The sequence below is a fragment of the Microcaecilia unicolor genome, chromosome 2, assembly GCF_901765095.1.
Source record: "Microcaecilia unicolor chromosome 2, aMicUni1.1, whole genome shotgun sequence".
Classification (NCBI taxonomy): domain Eukaryota; kingdom Metazoa; phylum Chordata; class Amphibia; order Gymnophiona; family Siphonopidae; genus Microcaecilia; species Microcaecilia unicolor.
This window is the reverse complement of record NC_044032.1, coordinates 43,200,393-43,221,104: the sequence shown is the minus strand read 5'-3', so window position 1 is coordinate 43,221,104 and position 20,712 is coordinate 43,200,393. Positions and strand designations below refer to the sequence as shown.

Here is a 20,712-nt window from a genome sequence, read left to right as displayed (position 1 = left end):
TTATACCTGTTCAAGTGGCATTAACTGCACTGGTATCTGCCATGTTAACAGCAAGTGATAAGTACCTCTGTGTTAATTATAAGATGCACCCCCAGCTCATTCTCCACTCTATTCTGCGTTAGCAGTTAATATGAAAATTACTGTGTATGAACTGCTAAGGCACTGTTCTATTAGTGCATGTTAATTACTGAGTTCATAGCTATTGCAGCTTTGTAAATAATGTCCTTTATATTATTTAGTACTATAGCCACAGCGGTATGTTGGAGTTCTCTAAATATGTATACACAATAAAATATTAGGTCTTTATTTCGATACATTTGTTATGCTGCCTTTTAGTTACCATATATCAGAGCTGAATATAGCAAGCTCTGTTTGTGAAAACGTTTGATTGATTGATTACAACCTTGGTCTTTGTAAGGGCTTTTACTTTGGAACAATTAGTAAGATGGAAAATGGATTAAAATTATAGTAATGGCAATAAAACAGCAAATGGTCTTGAACAATTTGCAAGACAGTGCGACTTACTTTTTTAATTAAAGCAGTAGGACATTGGATTCATTCTTTTTAATTAAAATGATATTTAGGGAAAGACTTGCAAATTACAATTATTGCTTTTGTAAACCTTGTCCATCAGTTAATTTTATATGAACTAACAGATTTGCATCTTGTAGGATGAAGATCCTGAGACCAGCTGGATTCTTCTTACTGAGGATGACTTGATTGCTCTGTTGTCTCAGTTTCCATTTCATGAAGTTTTTCAACATTTACTTGGATTCAGTTCCAAAGGTAAATGTAATTTTAGTGCCACTGTATTTTTCTTTTTCTCTATGTAATCCCTTCGCTTTCACTCTCCTATCCTTCCTCAGGCAATATGCATAGTTGGTTCAAGAGAGCCTTCTAGTCAGGGGTCCAGAAGAGCACCTTCACCCAAGTGTATCCTCTGTGCTGATCATTGGTCAGTAGGGGCTGCTTTCTTCTCTTCTTCCCTGGGTCTGGTGGAATATCTTTGTGGTTTACCAAGGTTGACTAGTCCTAATGGAGAGCACCATATGTTGCAGCCTATGCTTTGGGGCCAGTCCATATGTTACTACCCTATATATTTGCAGTTGGCACATCATGCTTAACGGATTTGCAACCTTTCCTTGACCAATTGTCTCACATTGTGCTTGGTTACTGTTAATGATATGTTCACTTTAAACACAGCATGGCTTTAATCTTACATGTTTTAAGTGTCTTTTGATGTGGACATGTGGGGGGGGGGGGGGGGGGGGGGGGGGGGAATGGCTTACTGTGGGACATGCTGAGGTGCCCTGCGTTAATTTGGGGATGTTCGCACATTACTCAAGTGCAAAAAATAAAATTTATTTTTTTTATTGCTGGGGGTGCGTCTGGGGGGCAGAGAATGGGCGTGCAGTTCTAATCGTATAGGGTGTGGGCATTGTTGCATGCTAACCAATTAGTGCAGGTTTAGCCCATGAGGGAGGAAGTGACGTCACCATACCGAATGCACGCCTGAGAGCAGAGCTCCCGCTTACCCCTCGAAATTAGCGGTATTTCAACCAGACCGGCGACAAACAAACATTAGTGAAATCAGGCGCCAACTTCTCAAGGCATAACAGAGCCTCCGATCGATGATCCAGCAGCCTGCAAAGGCGAATTTGGCGAGCTTCGCGTACACGCCCCGAGCGGACTCGCGAAAAAACAAAATGGCGTAGCCCGGAAAATCGATGGCGCCCTCAGAAATAGCAGGGCATAGCCCACAAAAGACAGCCTTGGAACGGAAAGAGGGAACGGAGGCTGAGATGGCGCTCCCCACAGAGCTGAAAGACTGGCTTCAGGAAATTAGCGCTAATCTGCAATCGTTGCGGTCTGAAGTGGTAACGCTGGGTTCGGATCTCAGGGCCGAAATCCGTGAGCTGGGTTCGCGACTTGAAGATACGGAAGCGCAACTGGAGAATCATGGAGAGGCCCTGGGGCAAGTTGATGAACAAATATCAGAATTGCGCTCCGCTCAACAACAACAGCTGGAAAAGCTAGAAGATTTAGAGAACAGGGGCCGCCGGAGCAATCTAAGGTTCCGGGGCCTCCCAGAAACTCCAACCTACCAAAACTGCGAAGAAGTGGTGCAAAAGGTTTAGCCCATGAGTCCTTACCACCTACAAAACAGTTGACGATAGGGGTTCACGTACTATATACCATTCACTAACGGGAAAATTAGCACATGGCCATGAATATGAAAAATAGGAAAATCGTCTATTTTACCCCAGTGGTAAAAATGGCCATAGTGAGCGGGAATGTCCCATGTAAGGGCGCTAAGGCCATTTACTGCTGTTTGGTAAAAGGGCCCCTTAGGTTCTAAACAGCAAGGGTGAGCATGATGCATGGACGTAGCAGGCTTACTATTACACACAAGATTACTTTCAAGATTTTGTTTCTGGTCTTTAAAATTCAACTTACAGTCCTACTATTTTTTTTATTTTGACACAACTGTTGGTACCTTATTCATTATCTAGGGCTCTCCACTCTGCACACCAAAATCTTCTGGTGGTTCCATCTTTTTACCAAAATTACTAATCAGGGGATAACTCTTTTAATTCCAGAGTCACTTTTAATATCGACTACACAAAGACTCCAGTATTTTTTCTTTATCACAAAAACATTTTATTATATTGCAATGCCCGCTAACCTCACTACCGTGTTTCCTCGAATATAAGACACTGTCTTATATTAATTTTTCCTCCCCAAGACCCGCTAGGTCTTATTTTCAGGGGAGGTCTTATTTTTTTTCAGGGAAACATCGGGGTCGCCACCCCCACCCAAGGTCACCCCCCCAACCGAGGTCGCCGGGCCCCCCCTCCACCCGCCCTCCATCGCTCCCAACCTGAAACGCCTCCTTTCACCTTCCTTCGCAAGTTCGGAGCAAGCAGCAGCAGGGCAGACCTCTCCTTCCTTCTGTGCCTCGCCTTCGCCTGACATTACGTTACGTCAGGTGAGGGCTGAACACGGAAGGAAGGAGTGGCCTGCCCTGCTGCTGCTTGCTCCGAACTTGTGAAGGAAGGTGAAAGGTTTCAGGTACTGGTAGTTCCGGGAGCGATGGAGGGCGGGTGGAGGGGGGGGGGGGGGGCGGCGGCGGCAGCGGCCTTTGTCCGGCTCTCGGCGGCACTGCTTCAGGTAGGTCTTACTTTCGGGGGAGGCCTTATAATACAAATTTGCAGCAAAACCCCGGTAGGCCTTATTTTCGGAGTAGGTCTTATTTTCGGGGAAACACGGTAGCACTGCTGCCTACTATTAAAACCTCACACATTCACTCCTCCGCTTACCTTGCACACCTGTATTTAATTTAAATACAAAACAGTTGATTTTACATTTTAAACTGCATACTTATACTGTTTCGTATTGTGCATATGTTTTGTCATGCTTATACATTATATCATACTCAAATAATCAAAACTCAGTCCTGCCAGCAAAATAGTCCTTTTCCTACAAACGCCACACCTTCCGCATGGACGCAGTGAAAATGTTTCCACATAAACGCTGGATGACTGTTCTTCATGGACAAACTCTATATGTCCGTTAAACCTCCGTTGGCTGTTCAAATATGCCACCTCCAATCATTTGTATGCATCGTAATACAGGTGCTGTGTGCTCGGTGACTAACTCAACAGTCCACCATATCTGTTTCATGTTATGCCGGCTCCTCAATGCAGGACAGCATTTCACAAATCTTCCTCAGGAGAAACCACCATCAAATTTGTTCTACACCTCCAGTGGCTGCATGCCGGATTGAAACTCCCTTAGGGCTGAGCCACAGACGCCGCACAGGAAATCACCTGTGGTGGTTCCATCTTTTTGACATATTTACCAAAGCAAAATTAGAAATTGTATTTTCTATGTCACTGGTCCAACAGCCTGGAATAAACTTACAATTATGCTCAGAATGGAATTTCTGCTCTTAGATGTTTAAAAATCTCAAAACGTATCTTTTCCTTGATGTATTTGATATGCAATAAGATTTATTTGTATTTGATGGATATGAGGTTGGGGTTGGTCTGGTCTGTGCAGGACCCGGCAGTAAGTTGTACTACTATCTTTTCTATAATAGATGATGGAGTTGCTTTCCTTGTTCTCTGAATTTCCTGTTAAATGTATGCATTGTTTGTATGTAGTCATTGTTAATAGAAACTGGGGAGGGGGGGGGGGGGCAGTTAACTTTTTCTACTACTACTACTATTTAGCATTTCTATAGCGCTACAAGGCATACGCAGCGCTGCACAAACATAGAAGAAAGACAGTCCCTGCTCAAAGAGCTTACAATCTAATAGACAAAAATAAATAAAGTAAGCAAATCAAATCAATTAATGTGAACGGGAAGGAAGAGAGGAGGGTAGGTGGAGGCGAGTGGTTACAAGTGGTTACGAGTCAAAAGCAATGTTAAAGAGGTGGGCTTTCAGTCTAGATTTAAAGGTGGCCAAGGATGGGGCAAGACGTAGGGGCTCAGGAAGTTTATTCCAGGCGTAGGGTGCAGCGAGACAGAAGGCGCGAAGTCTGGAGTTGGCAGTAGTGGAGAAGGGAACAGATAAGAAGGATTTATCCATGGAGCGGAGTGCACGGGAAGGGGTGTAGGGAAGGACGAGTGTGGAGAGATACTGGGGAGCAGCAGAGTGAATACATTTATAGGTTAGTAGAAGAAGTTTGAACAGGATGCGAAAACGGATAGGTAGCCAGTGAAGGGTCTTGAGGAGAGGGGTAGTATGAGTAAAGCGACCCTGGCAGAAGATGAGACGGGCAGCAGAGTTTTGAACCGACTGGAGAGGGGAGAGGTGACTAAGTGGGAGGCCAGCAAGAAGCAGATTGCAGTAGTCTAAACGAGAGGTGACAAGGGTGTGGATGAGGGTTTTGGTAGAGTGCTCGGAAAGAAAGGGGCGGATTTTACGGATGTTGTAAAGAAAGAAACGACAGGTCTTGGCGGTCTGCTGGATATGAGCAGAGAAGGAGAGAGAAGAGTCAAAGATGACCCCAAGGTTTCGAGCTGAGGAGACAGGGAGAATGAGAGAGCCATCAACAGAAATAGAAAATGGAGTAATCCATTTTGAATTTGATTGAAGGATGCGATGCATTAAAAGAATTGTAACATTGTTTTACAGTCTCTTCTCCTTCCATATCATAAAAATGTTATCAATTTATCAGTAATATTTAAAGGGCTTAGTCTGATATGCATTCAGAAATGTCTCTTTCAGTTCATCTATGATAATATAGTCTATAGGTGCACATGTTGTTTGGAGTAGGTGTACATTTCTGCAAAAGCATTTGCTCGCTACCAGGGTTCATTGTGCAGACTTGATTACGTTAAATCGTGTGCACCTCTGTTGCTTTTATAAAATATCTGCCTTTTTGGACTTTTCATATAGGTGTTCTTTTATATAGTTAGCCACACAGGGGACGCTTGCTCAGAATATTTGTAAATCTTTCTGAAGGTGCAGTCTCCAGAGCTGTCCACAGTAGTTTGGTTGAGGTCTCACTAGAGACTTATATAGAGAGGCATTATCACCTTACTCCTGCTGGCCATTCCTCTCCCTGTGCACCTAAATAAGAGTGCTTCGTGTTGTATTTTAAACATTTAGATGTTACCTTTCGCAACATTTAGGAGGTGGTTTGATTTAGAAAATGTCTGTAGGTTATTTTCTCAGCTTCATGCTTGAAAATAACCCCTTTGAAAATTGTCCCCTTGGAGAATTTGCAGACAAAAGATGGTGATTTAAGATCAGTCAATTTTCCAAAATTATAGAATGCAGAGCTTATTTTTAAAGATGGATTCTGCTCTTTCTCCCCTTGTTCTAGCTTTTTTCCCTTTCTAAAATGAGCGAGCGAAACCCTAAATTGATATCTATCTCTCAAATGATAGCTGTTAATAGGAAAACTTTGAATGTGAAACTGATTAAGTTTTTAAGATACATCCTTGTGTGTGTGTTATAGCTATCTATCTATTTAAAATATTTATTTATTAGGATTTATTTATCGCCTTTTTGAAGGAATTCACTCAAGGCGGTGTACAGTAAGAATAGATCAAACATGAGCAGGAGGCAATTAGAGTAGTAAAACTATTCGAACAACAATACAAAGTATGGCATGGTATAGTTCTTTATTTTTCCTTTAATTGGGTACCTTGGTTTACTATTTTCTATAACAACCTATTCCCAAGGGTTAACATATGTAATGACCCGGACCTCCAATGCTACAATATATTTATTTATCAAACTGACCTCAATACCTCCACCCCTGGTCTAACACCTATTGGTGAAACAGAACCTTTATGTAAAGGATACCAGGGATTCTGTGGGGTTATTTCTTATCATAGGTCATAATTTAATTAACAATCAAAAATTCTATTCATGTGTTTTTTACCAATGAAAAACTGCTTTGTTTGCATTGGCTGACCTGAATCAACACATACTCTCACATCTTGCATAAAAGTATCCTAACTACAATGTATAAACGGAGACCCCTTATCCCAATACCTTCATTTTCTATTTTTCATTTTTCAAATTTGTCCACATTTTCCTTCCGTCCCAGAACTAATTGCACTTATCTGAATTATATTCAATCTTCTCCAGCCGGCTGGTGCCTACTCATGGGCCCGTGAGGTTTGTGGCAGTGCTTTCTCCGGTATGTGGATCCCTTCGTGACTCCGTTCTTTTTTCGTTATATATTTCAACTTTAATTTTCCAGCTCCGTTCCTTCGTTTTACTTTGTTCAATATTTCAGTATTACATCTTAGTATTCTATTCCGACAAGCACGTCTTGTTTCGCGATATTCATCGCTGCTTCAGGAACTTTTTATTCTTAAATTTCTTACTTTCAATTCTGATGTTACATTTATACGTTTATACATTGTAGTTAGGATACTTTTATGCAAGATGTGAGAGTATGTGTTGATTCAGGTCAGCCAATGCAAACAAAGCAGTTTTTCATTGGTAAAAAACACATGAATAGAATTTTTGATTGTTAATTAAATTATGACCTATGATAAGAAATAACCCCACAGAATCCCTGGTATCCTTTACATAAAGGTTCTGTTTCACCAATAGGTGTTAGACCAGGGGTGGAGGTATTGAGGTCAGTTTGATAAATAAATATATTGTAGCATTGGAGGTCCGGGTCATTACATACGTTAACCCTTGGGAATAGGTTGTTATAGAAAATGGTATAGTTCTTGCAATGACAACACAATATGTACTAGACATAATTGGTACTGAAGGGTAAGGCAAAGTTGTAACATATAGATGAGTAAGAGAGTAGGAAGAATTGGAAAGTAAGGTGATTGATTTGAAGAAAGTTGCACATGAGATCAGGAGTTGGTTAAATATTATCTTAGCTAGGGTAGGAGTGGATAAACATGTCCCACTGCAGTATGTGCAGTCCGAGTTAATCCTTGTGTGTATGAGTGAGACTAACAAGTTAGTTACTTTTTCCGTTAAAGGCTTGGTTGAAGAGCCAAGCTTTCACCTGCTTCCTGAAGTAGAGGTAGTCTTGTGTTAAGTGGAGCCTTTCAGGCAATGCATTCCAGAGTGTGGGGGCTACTCCGGAGAAGACTTGCTTGCGGGTATCACATCGTGTAATGTCTTTTGGAGAGGGTACAGTTAGTGAAAGTCCTTGGGAGGACCTTAGTGTCCTTGGCGGTGTGTGGAGGATCATCCTATTCTTCAGATACTCGGAGTCATTTCATTTCAGGGCCTTGAAGATGAGACATAGAGTTTTAAATTTAGCCCTGTATTGTACTGATAGCCAATGAAGGTTTTGCAAAAATGGCATGATTTTAGTTTTTCCAGATATGTTTTGAGCTACCCAATTTGGACACAAGACAGTCTGGTGTATGTCATAAATCTTGAAAGATAAGCGTTATATTTGTGCCAAATTCAAGTAATAAATAAGCAGTGTATTTAATTTCACCTTAGATTGGGGAATACTTGATAAGTAAAATAAGGGGTAAAGGGATTTGATATACTGCTTTTCTATGGTACAACCAAAGTGGTTTACATATATTATGGAGGTACTTTCACTGCCCCTAATGGGCTTACAATCTAACCCCCCTGTTTACTAAGCCTTGTGACAGTGCCGACAAGCCCATTCAAAATGATTGGGCTGTGTCGGCATTAGTGCACCAGCAGCCGCTTTTAACTCCTAACCCCTATTCATTTGTTCAGTACCCATGTCTGTTGTTTCATTCCCACCTTAAGTAATTCCCTTATCCCTTATTTGTCCTGATTAGATTGTAAGCTCTGTTGAGCAGGGACTGCCTCTTACATGTTCAAGTGTACAGTGCTGTGGTATGTCTAGTAGCGCTATAGAAGTAAGTAGTAGTAGTAGCTGCTAGTGCGGCTTAGTAAGCAGGGGGGTAAACTTTTGCACCTGGAACAAAGGAGGGTTAAGTGACTGTCCCAGGGTCACAAGGAGCAGCAGTGGGAATCAAACCCAGTTTCCCAGGTTCTCTGCCTACTGCATTAACCATTAGGCTGCTTCATTCCAAAAATAGTATTTCCAACTCTTAATATTAATGAATTCCTTGTTAGAATGTGATTTAGAACAATTTAATTTTTGAGAGATGTATAGTTTACAGTTCTGTCTGTTTGTTTCAAAGGATCTGTTACTATTCATTGTATTTTTTTTTTTTATTTCTTTGGTGCCTTTTAGTAGTTAAGATTTTGTAGATCTGAGATTATATAAATGTCACACTTTGGCATCATTACCATCATTATCTTTCTAAATAGCAATTTACCCTTCCTCTCCCAAACTGATGGACTTCAACATACATAGGGGTTATAAATAGTAATGTTGAGTAGAAAGGTGTGGTAGCCGTGTTAGTCCACTCTTAAAGGTTATCAATAGAAATCAAAGAAGGGCAACCTTCGAAAGCTAATCAAGAAATGTATTAAGTTATGTCCAATAAAAAAGGTATCATCTTATTTTCTTTTCCATGTTTTAAATAGTAATGTTGTAAGGGTAGATATTCAAACTGATACCCGGTTAGTTCGGCACATAGAATTAGGACAGCTGTTTTGACTTAGCTGCGTTAGGCGCTAACACGTCCCTAATTCATCTTAAAATGGCATACTGTGGGACACGGGCATCCTGAGGTAACTGCCAAATTAGCAAGTGGTAATCTGGGCGCTGAAAAAAAATATATATATTTTTAGGGAGGGTTTTTTAGGGAGGGGGGAGTGTCGTTGTGGAGAGTGCGGGATTACCATGTGGGCCCTTGCCACCTACAAAATGGGTGGTGGTAAGGGCTCATACAAGTAAAGTTGCAAGTTAGTGTATTGCCTGACACAGGCCGTGTTTCACCCAGCAGGGCTGTGTCAGGGGCTGTAATATGAACTTCAGTGCCAAAGTCTTGATAAAAGATGTGTGCTGTACTTCAATATAAGTTATTAAAAGAACTGCACTAAAAAAAAACACAAAAACAACAGCAGCACAAGTTCAATTCAAATCGTATCCCGGTGCAATGACCATCACATTATTCTGCAGTAAGGGGAAGTAGCCTTGAAGCAGTTATGGGCGAAACATGAATTCCTGTTGGCACACATTTCCCCTAGCTAATGAAAGATAAGTGAATTGCTTAAAAATTAAAAAAAAATAGATGTTTATTTTATTTATTTTTGTTACATTTGTACCCTGCGCTTTCCCACTCATGGCAGGCTCAATTCGGCTTACATATACAGGTACTTATTTGTACCTGGGGCAGTTTGAAAATATAAATATTTTATTAGAAAAAATTCTTAAAAAGATGGATTGAATTAAAAATAAAAAATGGACTGATGACAATTTGAAGTGATGGTTTCAGCAGTTATTGAAGAAAGTCAATTCTGATGGTGGATTGCCTTCATAAGAAAATATTTAGCTCCTGGTGTGAGTGGATTCATAAATTGAACCCTGGGATTTCTAATGATGGATTAAATATTAGCCAATAGTGGGTTAGGGGATGGCCATTTAGCAGACATATTCAGCAGCATTAATAGTTTACGTGCTGCAGAGTATCAGCTGTAGGCTCGCTTAGCGGGGAGCCGCTCTCCCTGGGTTAAACCCTTTTGAATATCTACCCACAATTTTGCCTCACATTGGTAATGTCTGTTTTTTTCTTTCACGAATAACTGTAATAATGTCTGTAAAAATAATAAATCTTTTTGCTTTTGCATTTAAAGGTGATTACTTCCCTGAAAATACAATGCCCCAGGAAATGATGAAGATTTTTGCTTTTGCTAATTCTTTAGTGGAACTTCTTGCTGTGGGATTAGAAACTTTCAATAGAGCCCGCTATAGGCAATTTGTAAAAAGAATTGGTCGCATTATCAGGTACCGTGTGATCATCCATTATATATGCTTGCATGAACTAGGTTTGATCTCTTCTGTTTTGATTTTAGTTTTTTTTTTTTTTTTAAATCTTGTGGGTGGGAATTTGGACAGCTGATTTTATGCATAGTAGAAAACATTAAACATGTGCAGTTGAAGTACTAATGGAAGTGAGTGGCCTGTGGGTTTAGAATCTAGGACCACAGCTTTGATTTGCAATTGCTGAAGAGCCATAGAAGCTCATTTTCAAAGCACTTAGCCTCTCAAAGTTCCATAGAAACCTATGGAACTTAGCCTCCCAAAGTGCTTTGAAAATATGCCTCATAGTGACACACTTTTTTTTTTTAATTACCAGGATGACACTCTGTTATGTGAGTGACCACTGGGCCCAGTATGTGTACTACAACAGTGACTGTGGCTTGAATTTGCAGCCCTTTTCTCTGGAGAAACTGCAGTTGGAGTATGATGAGCTTTTTCTTCGAGCTGTCCGTCATGTGCTGAAAGCTAAAAGGTATCTGTAGATGGTTGGGGTGTTTTTAATACAGTGAAGCAAATGCTGCTTGTTAAATGCATAAACCTGTTGTGTACGGGTTTTGGAATTCCATAAAAATAAATATCCATAATAAAAGTGCATGAATGTGTTGCATATTTATCAAGAACTGAGTTGGTGGAGCTTCTTCCAACCTTGGAACTTTCTGGGAGTTCAGATGAGCACTGATGGCCTTAGAACTCTTTAGCATCCGCAGCAGATTAATGCAGAAACTGGTGTGTTGTATCCATCTACCAGCAGGTGGAGGTAGAGAATACTGAACTAAAGACAGTGCTACCGGACAGCCAGCCAGCCACTCAGTCAATTAGTATATCTCATTTGCCTCACACCTTCTTTCAGCTCTGTTTTATCACGACATATTAAATAGACCTATTAATACATAATTCACATATTGATGTTGGAGTTTTATTCTTTTCAACCCAACAGATGTTGAAAAGAAAGAATATATTAGAAGTCAAGAATTTTGGTCTCTCTGGGGACAAAATAAGTCTTTGAAATTTAATGGGGTGGGACCAATTTTGTGGTGGAGGAAAATGGGAAAAGATCCACAGAGTTGGAAAATGAGCCACATCAGACCAAGAGTTACTTAGAAATAAAGGGGTTGATATTTAGCAAGGACTTATCTAGATATGAGAGACTCCTACTAAGATAAGCCCCACTAAATGTCTGGGCAGACCATCATGACACTTTCTAGTTATTGCTGGGGAGGATCTGGAGCTTATAGGAGGATAGAACTTGATATACCCCCTTTCTGTGGTTACAATCGAAGCAGTTTACATATTATATACAGGTACTTATTTTGTACCTGGGGCAATGGAGGGTTAAGTGACTTGCCCAGAGTCACAAGGAGCTACAGTGTGAATCAAACCCTGTTCACCAGGATCAAAGCCCACTGCACTAACCACTAGGCTTCTGCTCCACTCCGAGGCATCACTGATATTCAGCGCCAGTCTTTATATCAGAGACCATTTTAGCTTTCTAAAAATAGTGGCTGGTCCTTGTATTTTTCTTTTTTGCAGTCACTTTTCTGTGAGAATATAGTGTATTGTTGGACTGATTTTATTTTGCTTGTTATACAAACAGATTGGGCGTTTGGCTCTTTATGTCTGAAATGCCATATGGAACCTTATCAAACAGCATGCTCTGGAAACTGTTTTTCATCATGCACCATGCTGAAAGTGAAGATCTGGAAAAGCTGAGCTCCACTATGAACCCTGCTGAATGCAGACACAAACTTAAAGGTATCAGTATGTCTGCCACTAATTTTGAAGAAGAAGAATCTGCATCAGAAGCAATAAATATATAGTACGTTTTCTTTGCCAAGGCTGTAGAACTTTGTGATTCTTCCCCAGGTTGGAAAGAAATTGAACTTGACTGCTTTTTCTCATAAAATTTGCAGTCTCCCTGAGAGGATGCTGCCCCATATTTCAATGTGTGCACTCCTTATAAAGCTTTGAAACTCTAGAGAATTCCAATTTCAACTACACATATTCTTTTCAAATGCCTTAATTATTTCTTATTCAGAGTATCTCATTGAAAAGTCATCAATCCTTTAATGATTAGTAGCTGGGAAAAATTCCTTTTTTTATCAATTTACTCAAATTGAAGTTAGGAAATGCCAGTGGAGATATAGAGGAGCATTTTCAATATGATGTCTAAATCCAAGGTCCATGAGTTGAGGTTGCAGGGTAGGAGACTTAGGAGCAGTGTTGGGAAATACTTTTTCACAGAAAGGTGGATGCCTGGAATGCCCTCCCGCAGGAGGCTGTGAAGACAAAAAAAAAAGTGACAAAATTAAAGAATGCGTGGGATAAACATAGAACACTTTAAAGAAAAAGCATGGAATCCAGTTAAAGTTAAACTTAAATGATTTCAAAGCTGGCGTTTGATGGCAGCTTCAGAAGTTGGAAAGTAAGACCACTGCTGGGCAGACTTCGGTCTAGGTCCCATAAATGGCAAAAACAGGTCAGGATCAAGACTGGAGTGGGCTTTGATGGGAACTCCAGTAGTTGAGAAGTAAGACCAGTGCTGGGCAGACTTCTACAGTCCATGCCCCAAGAGTGATAGGGAGAGACAGAGATTTAGTATACCAGTGTTTAATCATGAAGAAGTAGAAACAGTGGAGATTGCCAGATTCAACTCAGGCCACCTTATTGTGCAGACTGGATGGACCACACAGGTCTTTATCTGCTGACATTTACTATCAAACATATAAACGGCGAGTGACCGTACTCACTGCAAATGCGCAGTAGAGACTTCCCTCTCTGTCCCGCCCCCGCGTCAATACGTGATGACGGGGGGGGGGGGGGGGCGGGACAGAGAGGGAAACTGCGCCGCCGACGTTGCTACCGCTCCCCCCCCCCCACTCGGAGTCGCCGCCGCCACCACCCCTCCACCCGGCCCGGGCCCTCTCTTCCCTTCTGAACTTACAGATCCATTAGCCGAACGCAGCAACGCACATCAGCTGAGCTGCAGTGAGCCCTTCCTTCTTTGCCTGTGGCCCCGCCCTCCTGTGACGTAACGTCAGCGAGGGCGGGACACACACAGGCAGAGAAGGAAGGGGCAGCTCAGCTGAAGTGCGTTGCTGCGTTCGGCGAATGGATCTGTAAGTTCAGAAGTGAAGAGAGGGCCCGGACCAGGTGGAGGGGTGGCGGCGGCGACGACTTCGAGGGGGGGGGAGCGGTGGCGACTTCGCGGGGGGGAGGGGAGCGGTGGTGACCGCGGGGGGAGGAAAACCTCTATACCAGCCCGTTTTTACGGGCTCAACGGCTAGTGTTACTATGTTGTACAACTAGCCTTGGCACTGGATTGGGACCAACTTCTCTAGTTGTATTTCTGTCATTGTAATTAGTTTTTTTTTTAATGCACTTTTCAATCCGGATGTTTCTAGATGTCTTTAAATAGACTCAGAGGAGAAGGAAATAATTTCTCCATTTCTCCTACTGCAGTTGTGTAGTTGGGTGCAATATTCTATCTGAAGTTTCTATGTAAATGTATTATGAAGTATAGCAATGTTAAATACGTTTTCTTTGAGCCTTCCCAGTGTTCTTCCTTTGTCATTAGTAAGACTGTCAGTTGCGCCTTCAAGTAATTCTCTCAATATGTCATCTAAATTGTGTATGAAAGAGTTTACTGAGGCTGTGTGTGTAGCTGCTAAGTTTTCCTGTTTATTCTGGAAAAACAAATCAATTAATTTTCTTATTCTAGGAGTCGCTGTTATGATGGGCTATACAAAAAAGGATTTCTTTTTTTCTCCGAGGACAAGCAGTCTTGCATATTCTCACACATGGGTAGATGCCTATCCGTGTCGCCCGGTTCGCCATTTATTCCAAAGTACAAAGTCAGAGCTTTGTGAAGTGTGAGCCGCGCTCCACTACACATGCGCAAGTGCCTCCCCGCCCACTGCGAGAACGCGGTCCTCTCAGTTTTGTTCTTTTTCTGCGTGAAGAGAAGCTACACCTTTTGGCCTCTCTTCACTCCTGGTATTAGAGCTTTTTTGAGTGCCTTCGGCCTTTTGTTTCTCTTTTATTTCTGGTTTCTTTCTTTTAAAAAAAAACAAAACAAAAAAAACCCCTTAATTTTTTTAGTATGTTTTTTGCCCGCATTTAAGTTTCCTTTATTTTCGACATGGGCTGCTTTTAGGCCCTGATTCTGGTTGGGTACTCCCTTTTTTCATGCCTTCGCCCCTTTTTTAGGCATCATCGAGTTGTTTGGTTTGGCCGGCGAGGTCTTCCTGTCCATGTCCATGAAGACTCCCAGTGGCTTCAAGCGGTTGTATCTGGTGCAATCGGACCATCTCAGGAAAGGACACCCTTTCTTGGTGTCTGCAGTGTCTTGGGCCTGCTAACTGTGTTATTATTACTATTTTATTTATTGCACTTGTATCCCACATTTTCCCACCTATTTGCAGGCTCAATGTGGCTTACAAAGCCTGTTATGGCAATGCCATTCCAGGGTAACAGATACATATGGTGTTACAATCAAGAATAACAGAGATACAGTTGGTATTACAAAAGATCAAGGATAACAAATAGAACTATTCAAACAGTTATGTAGAGAAGAATTTCAGGGAAGGTTGAATTAGTGAGGTGTTAAATTACGCTATAGATTCTCGGGATAGGCTTTGTTGAAGAGGTATGTTTTCAGGGATTTGCGAAAGTTACTTATTTCGTTAATTGTTTTCAAGCTTTGTCTTTGTATGAAGAAGAGGACTCGGGTTTCCCCGAGAGACTGAGCGTGACAAGATTTTTGGAGCCAGGTCTGGTTCCTTGGCATTGGCATTGAGGTTGGAGGCCTTCTGCATCCACTTCTCATCTTGGAGGTTTTTTGGCAAGTTAAGGAGTGCTCCCTACTACTACTCTAGGTGTAGGTACACTCCTTCGGCTCGTCAGTCTTTTTGGGCTCAGCCCAAGCGCACTCATTCTCGACAACAGTGTGCGCCTAAGGTCCCTGCTGCTCCCCAGTTAAAGCAAGGGATGAGTTTTTGACTGACTCCAACAGAGCATAGCCTCAGTAAGTGTCCATCCCGGACACTTGCTGGTCGGGGGGAGGTTAAAATTTTTTCACCTAGGGTGGGGTCTCATAACCTCCAACCGGTGGGTTCTTCAAATAGTCTGTCTCAATTGGCTTTCCAGACCACCAAATTGCCCACCGAGAGCTCATTCATTCAGCTGTTAGCACAGTCAGGTACTTGCAAAGGAACTCTCTGCCCTTCTGAAGGCTCATACGGTTGAACCTGTTCCACCAGGGGAAGAAGGGCAGGGATACTATTCCAGGTACTTCCTTGTGCAGAAGACAGGGGATGCATCCCATTCTAGACCTAAGGGCCCTGAACAAATTTCTAGTCCGAGTTAAGTTCAGGATGGTTTCCCTGGGCACCCTTCTCCCACTGATTCAGAAAAAACGATTAGCTATGCTTTCTGGACTTAAAGGATGCGTATACTCGTATCCCAATACTTCCTGCCCACCGGAAGTATCTTCGATTTCGAATGAGAACACATCACTTTCAGTATCGTGTGTTGCCTTTAGGCCTTGCGTCAGCTCCCAGGGTCTTCACCAAGTGTTTAGCAGTAGTCACAGCATCACCACGCAGATTGTGGGAGTCCATGTGTTCCCATATTTCGATGATTGGTGATGAAGAGCACCTCAGAGGACAGTGCTTGGGAGTCCATGTGGATGACTATTCGGGTGCTGGAACTACTAGGGTTTATTTTAAACTATCCCAAGTCCCATCTACACCATGTCCAGCAGTTGGAGTTCATAGGAGCCCTGCTCGACACACAGAAAGTTTGAGCGTACCTCCTGGAAGCCAGAGCAGACAATCTTGTCTTTCTGGTGTCCAAGGTTTGAGCCTCTTGGCAGGTCACAGCTCAGCAGATGTTGAAATTGCTGGGCCACATGGCTTCCACAGTGTACGTTATACCCATGACACGTCTTCACATGAGACCACCTCAATGGACCTTGGCTCCTCAGTGGTATCAAGCCACAGGGAATCTGGAGGATCTCATCCAAGTGTCCCCAGAGCTTGCTCACTCTCTTCAGTGGTGGACAATTCAATCCAATTTGACTCTGGGACTTCCATTCCAAATTCCTTGGCCACAAAAGGTGCTGACGACGGATGGGGAGCTCGTGTAGATGGGCTTCACACTGAAGGAAGTTGGTCCCTCCAGGAAACAAATCTTCAGATCAACCTCCTCCTGGAGTTTCGAGTGGTCTGGAATGCTCTAAAGGCTTTCAGAGATCGGCTGTCCCATGAAATTATTCTCATTCAAACAGACAATCAGGTTGCAATGTATTACATCAACAAGCAGGGAGGCACTGGATCACACCTTCTGTGTCAGGAGGCTGTCCGGATGTGGCATTGGGCTTGCTTGCATGGCATGTTCCTTCGAGCCACTTACTTTGCGAGTGCAAACAATATCCTGGCTGATGGCTGAGCAGGATAATGCAACCACACGAGTGGTCTCTTCACATGGGCATGGCCTGCAAGATCTTCAGAGCAAGAGGCACTCCCTTGGTGGATCTTTTTGACACTCAGATCAACCACAAAGCCCCTCAGTTCTGTTCCAGGCTTCAGGCCCATGTGAGACTAGTGTCAGATGCCTTCCTCCTCTGTAAGGGTTCACCTTAGTGCAATTAGTGCTTATCATCGACGTGTAGAAGGTAAGCCAATTTCTGGACAGCTTTTAATTGTTCGCTTCATAGAGGTTGCTTTTGTTGAAGCCCCCTGTCAAACCTCCACCAGTGTCATGGGATCTCAATGTTGTTCTTACCCAGCTGATGAAAGCTCCTTTTGAGCCACTGAATTCCTGCCATCTGAAGTACTTGACCTGGAAGGTCATTCTCTTGTTGGCTATTACTTCAGCTCATAGGGACAGTGAGCTTCAGGCCTTAGTGGTGAATGCACCTTATACTAAATTTCATCACAATAGAGTAGTCCTCCGCACGCACCCTAAGTTCCTGCCAAAGGTGGTGTCAGCGTTCCATCTGAACTAGTCGATTATGTTGCCAACATTCTTTCCCCGATCTCATTCCCATCCTGGCGAAAGCATCTTGCACACTTTGGATTGCAAGAGAGCATTGGCCTACTACATGGAGCAGACAAGGCCTCACAGACGGTCCGCTCAGTTTTTTATTTATTTTTTGTTCCCAACAGGATGGGGGTTGCCATCGGGAAACACACCATCTCAATTTGGCTGACAGATTGCATTTCCTTCACTTATGCCCAGGCTGGGCTGGCCTTGGAGGGTCATGTCATGCTCATAATGTCAGAGCCATGGCTGCGTTGGTAGCCCATTTGAGGTCAGCCTCCATTGATGAAATTTGCAAGTCCAGAACGTGGTCTTCAGTCCACTCATTTACATCTCACTACATCCTTGAGAAGGATATCCAATGCGACAGTCGGTGTGGTTAGTCAGTGTTGCAGAATCTGTTTGGGGTCTAGAATCCAAGTCTACCCTCCTAGGCCTGTTTTATTCTGTTTCAGGTTAATCTGTATAATGTCCTCGCTGTTGCAAGGCCCAATTGACCAATGTTTGTTGTTTTGGGTGATCCTTGGAGTTGTCTCCATTATTTTATTTTTATTGCTTTAAAATTAAACTAGAGGACCACATTCTCGTGGCTGGTGGGAAGGCACTCGCACATGCTTAGTGGAGAGCAACTCGCGCTTCACAAAGCTCTGACTTTTTACTTTGGCATAAATGCCAGACTGGAGGGCGTGGATCGGTGTCTACCCATGTGTGAGAATATAAAGCCAGCTGTCCTTGGAGAAAACCTACTACAGGTAAGTATCTTCGCTTTCTTTGGTCTGCATTTCCTATTTTTTCTTATTTATAATGTATCCTTGTCAAATTTCTGTACAAGTTCTTGCTTGGTAGTTTCATTGAAAATTAGGCTGCAACTTGATTGCATTTTTAATTTCACAGTTAAAGATAATTAATTTCCTTCTGCAGCTCCTTGCAACTCTGGGTAAGTCACATAACCTAAAAACTCACGTGTTCAAGAAGGCATACCCCACAGTATCTGACATAAACCCTGAATAATGAAATACGGCATTTTAATCAGGAAATGGACAGTTTTCAACCCTGACGCATGATCACACCCTAACATTTTGTCTGAATCACCCCAACCTATTTACCGATACTTCTTTACTGTACTTGTCACTGTAATAGTACCCCTATACTGTATTTGTTCACACCGGAGTCTGTAACCACCTCTCCGGAACTATGTAAGCCACTTTGAACCTACTAATAAGTGGGATAAGGTGGGATACAAATGTAACAAATAAATAAAATAACCCTCCGTTTTCCCAGGTAGAAAATAAGTACCTGCATATAATATATAAATCACCACGTGGAGGGGGCTATTACCCTGAAGGATCTTCAGGACAGGAAAATTGACAATGCCCCAAAATAGATGTTTGAGATGACTTCGCTGGGACTTCAGGCCATGATTTGCCTTTCCTTTGTTGCCAGGGTCAGTCTGGGAAGCAGAGAATTTAATAATTGTTTCTAATTGACCGTGTTTAGGAAAACAATCTGCATTATACTCCAGAGTCAAGACTGCATTGTACATTGATTGTTTATTTGTTTTGTAGACCCTGAGCACAGAGATCGCTTTGAGAAATATCTTTTGACCGTGAATAGCTCAGAAGGGATTTGTCTTCTCACCACCTTTGCTCAGATGGCACAAACTAAGCAGATGGGTGTGGATGAAGACTTTGTAAAGTATATTGTGTTAGAGATATACCAGGTAAGTCAATATGTTATTAAGAGCAACCTGTCCTTTTCCATTCTGTTTCAGTAGTTCTTCATTCATTAGAAGACAGTTTTCAAAGATATTTATTTAGGTGGATTTCCACTGCAATCTTGTATGAAGGAGGTTCTGGAAATCAAAGTTAGGCTCTTAGAAAGCTGAAATCAGAAGTACCTCCAGGGTAGCATTCTCACATAGATCTTGCGCATTGGAACATGGAACAAGAGGCAGACACAGCTCTGGAGTCTGAATGCATGGATGAGACAATGGTGCAGGGAAGAAGGATTTAAATTTGTTTGGAACTGGGCAACATTTTGAGGAATGGGGGAGTGTATTACAGAAAGATGGGCTCTACTTTAACCAAGGTGGAATCAGTGATGCTAACATTTAAAATGGAGATAGAGCAACTTTTAAATAGAACCTGGGGGAAAGCTGACAGTTACTTAGGAGCACACGGTTGAAAGTGAGGTATTTTTGAAGTATCTCATCAAAAGAGAAAAATTAGAGCATTCTGTTATTAGAGAGATTACAACAAAGGTAACAATAAACCAGGCGTCTTTAAGGGAAGCGTAAACAGAGTAAAGATGTCAAATTATCCCTGTTAACTGATGAGCAGGTTGTGGATACAATCAAAAGACACACTTTAAAATGTCTGTATACTGTAATAAAGTCACCTCCAGGATAGTTCGGTTAAGGCAGTTTCAGTCTGAAATACAAGTCCCAGAAGGCATTGCAGGCAAGGAGCCAGAGAGTGAGATGAAGAACCCGGACTGGACTCCTAGCTGCAATCAGGGAAGACATGGGTGTAAGCTGGCAGGTTGTGTAGAGTGGCTGCCACTAGGCAGAAAGAGAGTTAGGAAACCCTGTGTGCAGGAGCTCATCATTGGTCTCATTAGTCTAATGCTCAACTCAGCTGGTTTGGGTGTGAGGAAGCTAATGGAAGGAGAATGATTGGTGGTGGTAGCTGAAGCCAGGGATTGATTAGGCAGATGGGAAGGAGTCCCAGGAGTGGAGTTCAGTTCAGGAGAGAGAAGCAGAAGGAGAGAGGCAGTTGCAGGCTGAAAACCCTTGGGCAGGGAGGTCCCTAAAGTATTTGCAGGCTGAAAACCCTTGGGCAGGGAAGTCCCTAAAGTACTGAAGCAGGCTGAGATTCCTTGGGTGAGAGGAAGTCCCAAAAGTATTGAATTCACTGTGAAGCTGATGCAGGGGAAAACCCTTGGGTAGAAGGGGAGTCCCTAAAATATTGAACTCTCCTGAAGGTAAAGAGGATAGAAGGTAGAAAATGCTGCTTGGTGACTGAACTGTGATGATGAACTGAAAGAACTGTTTGTCTTGGGAATTGAATTACTGTTTATTGTACATTGGATAAAGAGCCCAGACTGGAGCCTGTAAGCCTGTATTGAATCCTGGTATGTGCTATGCTACTGTTGGAACTGTGTACTAGAAATCTGCATGGAATAAAAGTCCTTAAGATTGAAGTTACTGGTGGACATCTATTTCTTCATTGGACCGGGAGCCTGTGGCTGGAGGAGATTGTTCTATCCTTGGCTGCACCAGAGAGGCGC

The 20,712-nt window shown here is 42.4% G+C and overlaps 1 protein-coding gene across 1 annotated transcript in view; it reads left to right on the top strand.

Annotated features, from left to right (window-relative positions):
- Positions 1 to 20,712, top strand: part of EPG5 (ectopic P-granules autophagy protein 5 homolog) — a 231,820-nt gene that overhangs the window by 30,947 nt on the left and 180,161 nt on the right. The window contains exons 8-12 of the mRNA XM_030192892.1: positions 672 to 786; positions 10,197 to 10,347; positions 10,700 to 10,855; positions 11,978 to 12,135; positions 18,990 to 19,144. Of these exons, the coding sequence (XP_030048752.1) occupies positions 672 to 786; positions 10,197 to 10,347; positions 10,700 to 10,855; positions 11,978 to 12,135; positions 18,990 to 19,144 (735 nt within the window). The remainder of the gene's footprint in view (positions 1 to 671; positions 787 to 10,196; positions 10,348 to 10,699; positions 10,856 to 11,977; positions 12,136 to 18,989; positions 19,145 to 20,712) is intronic.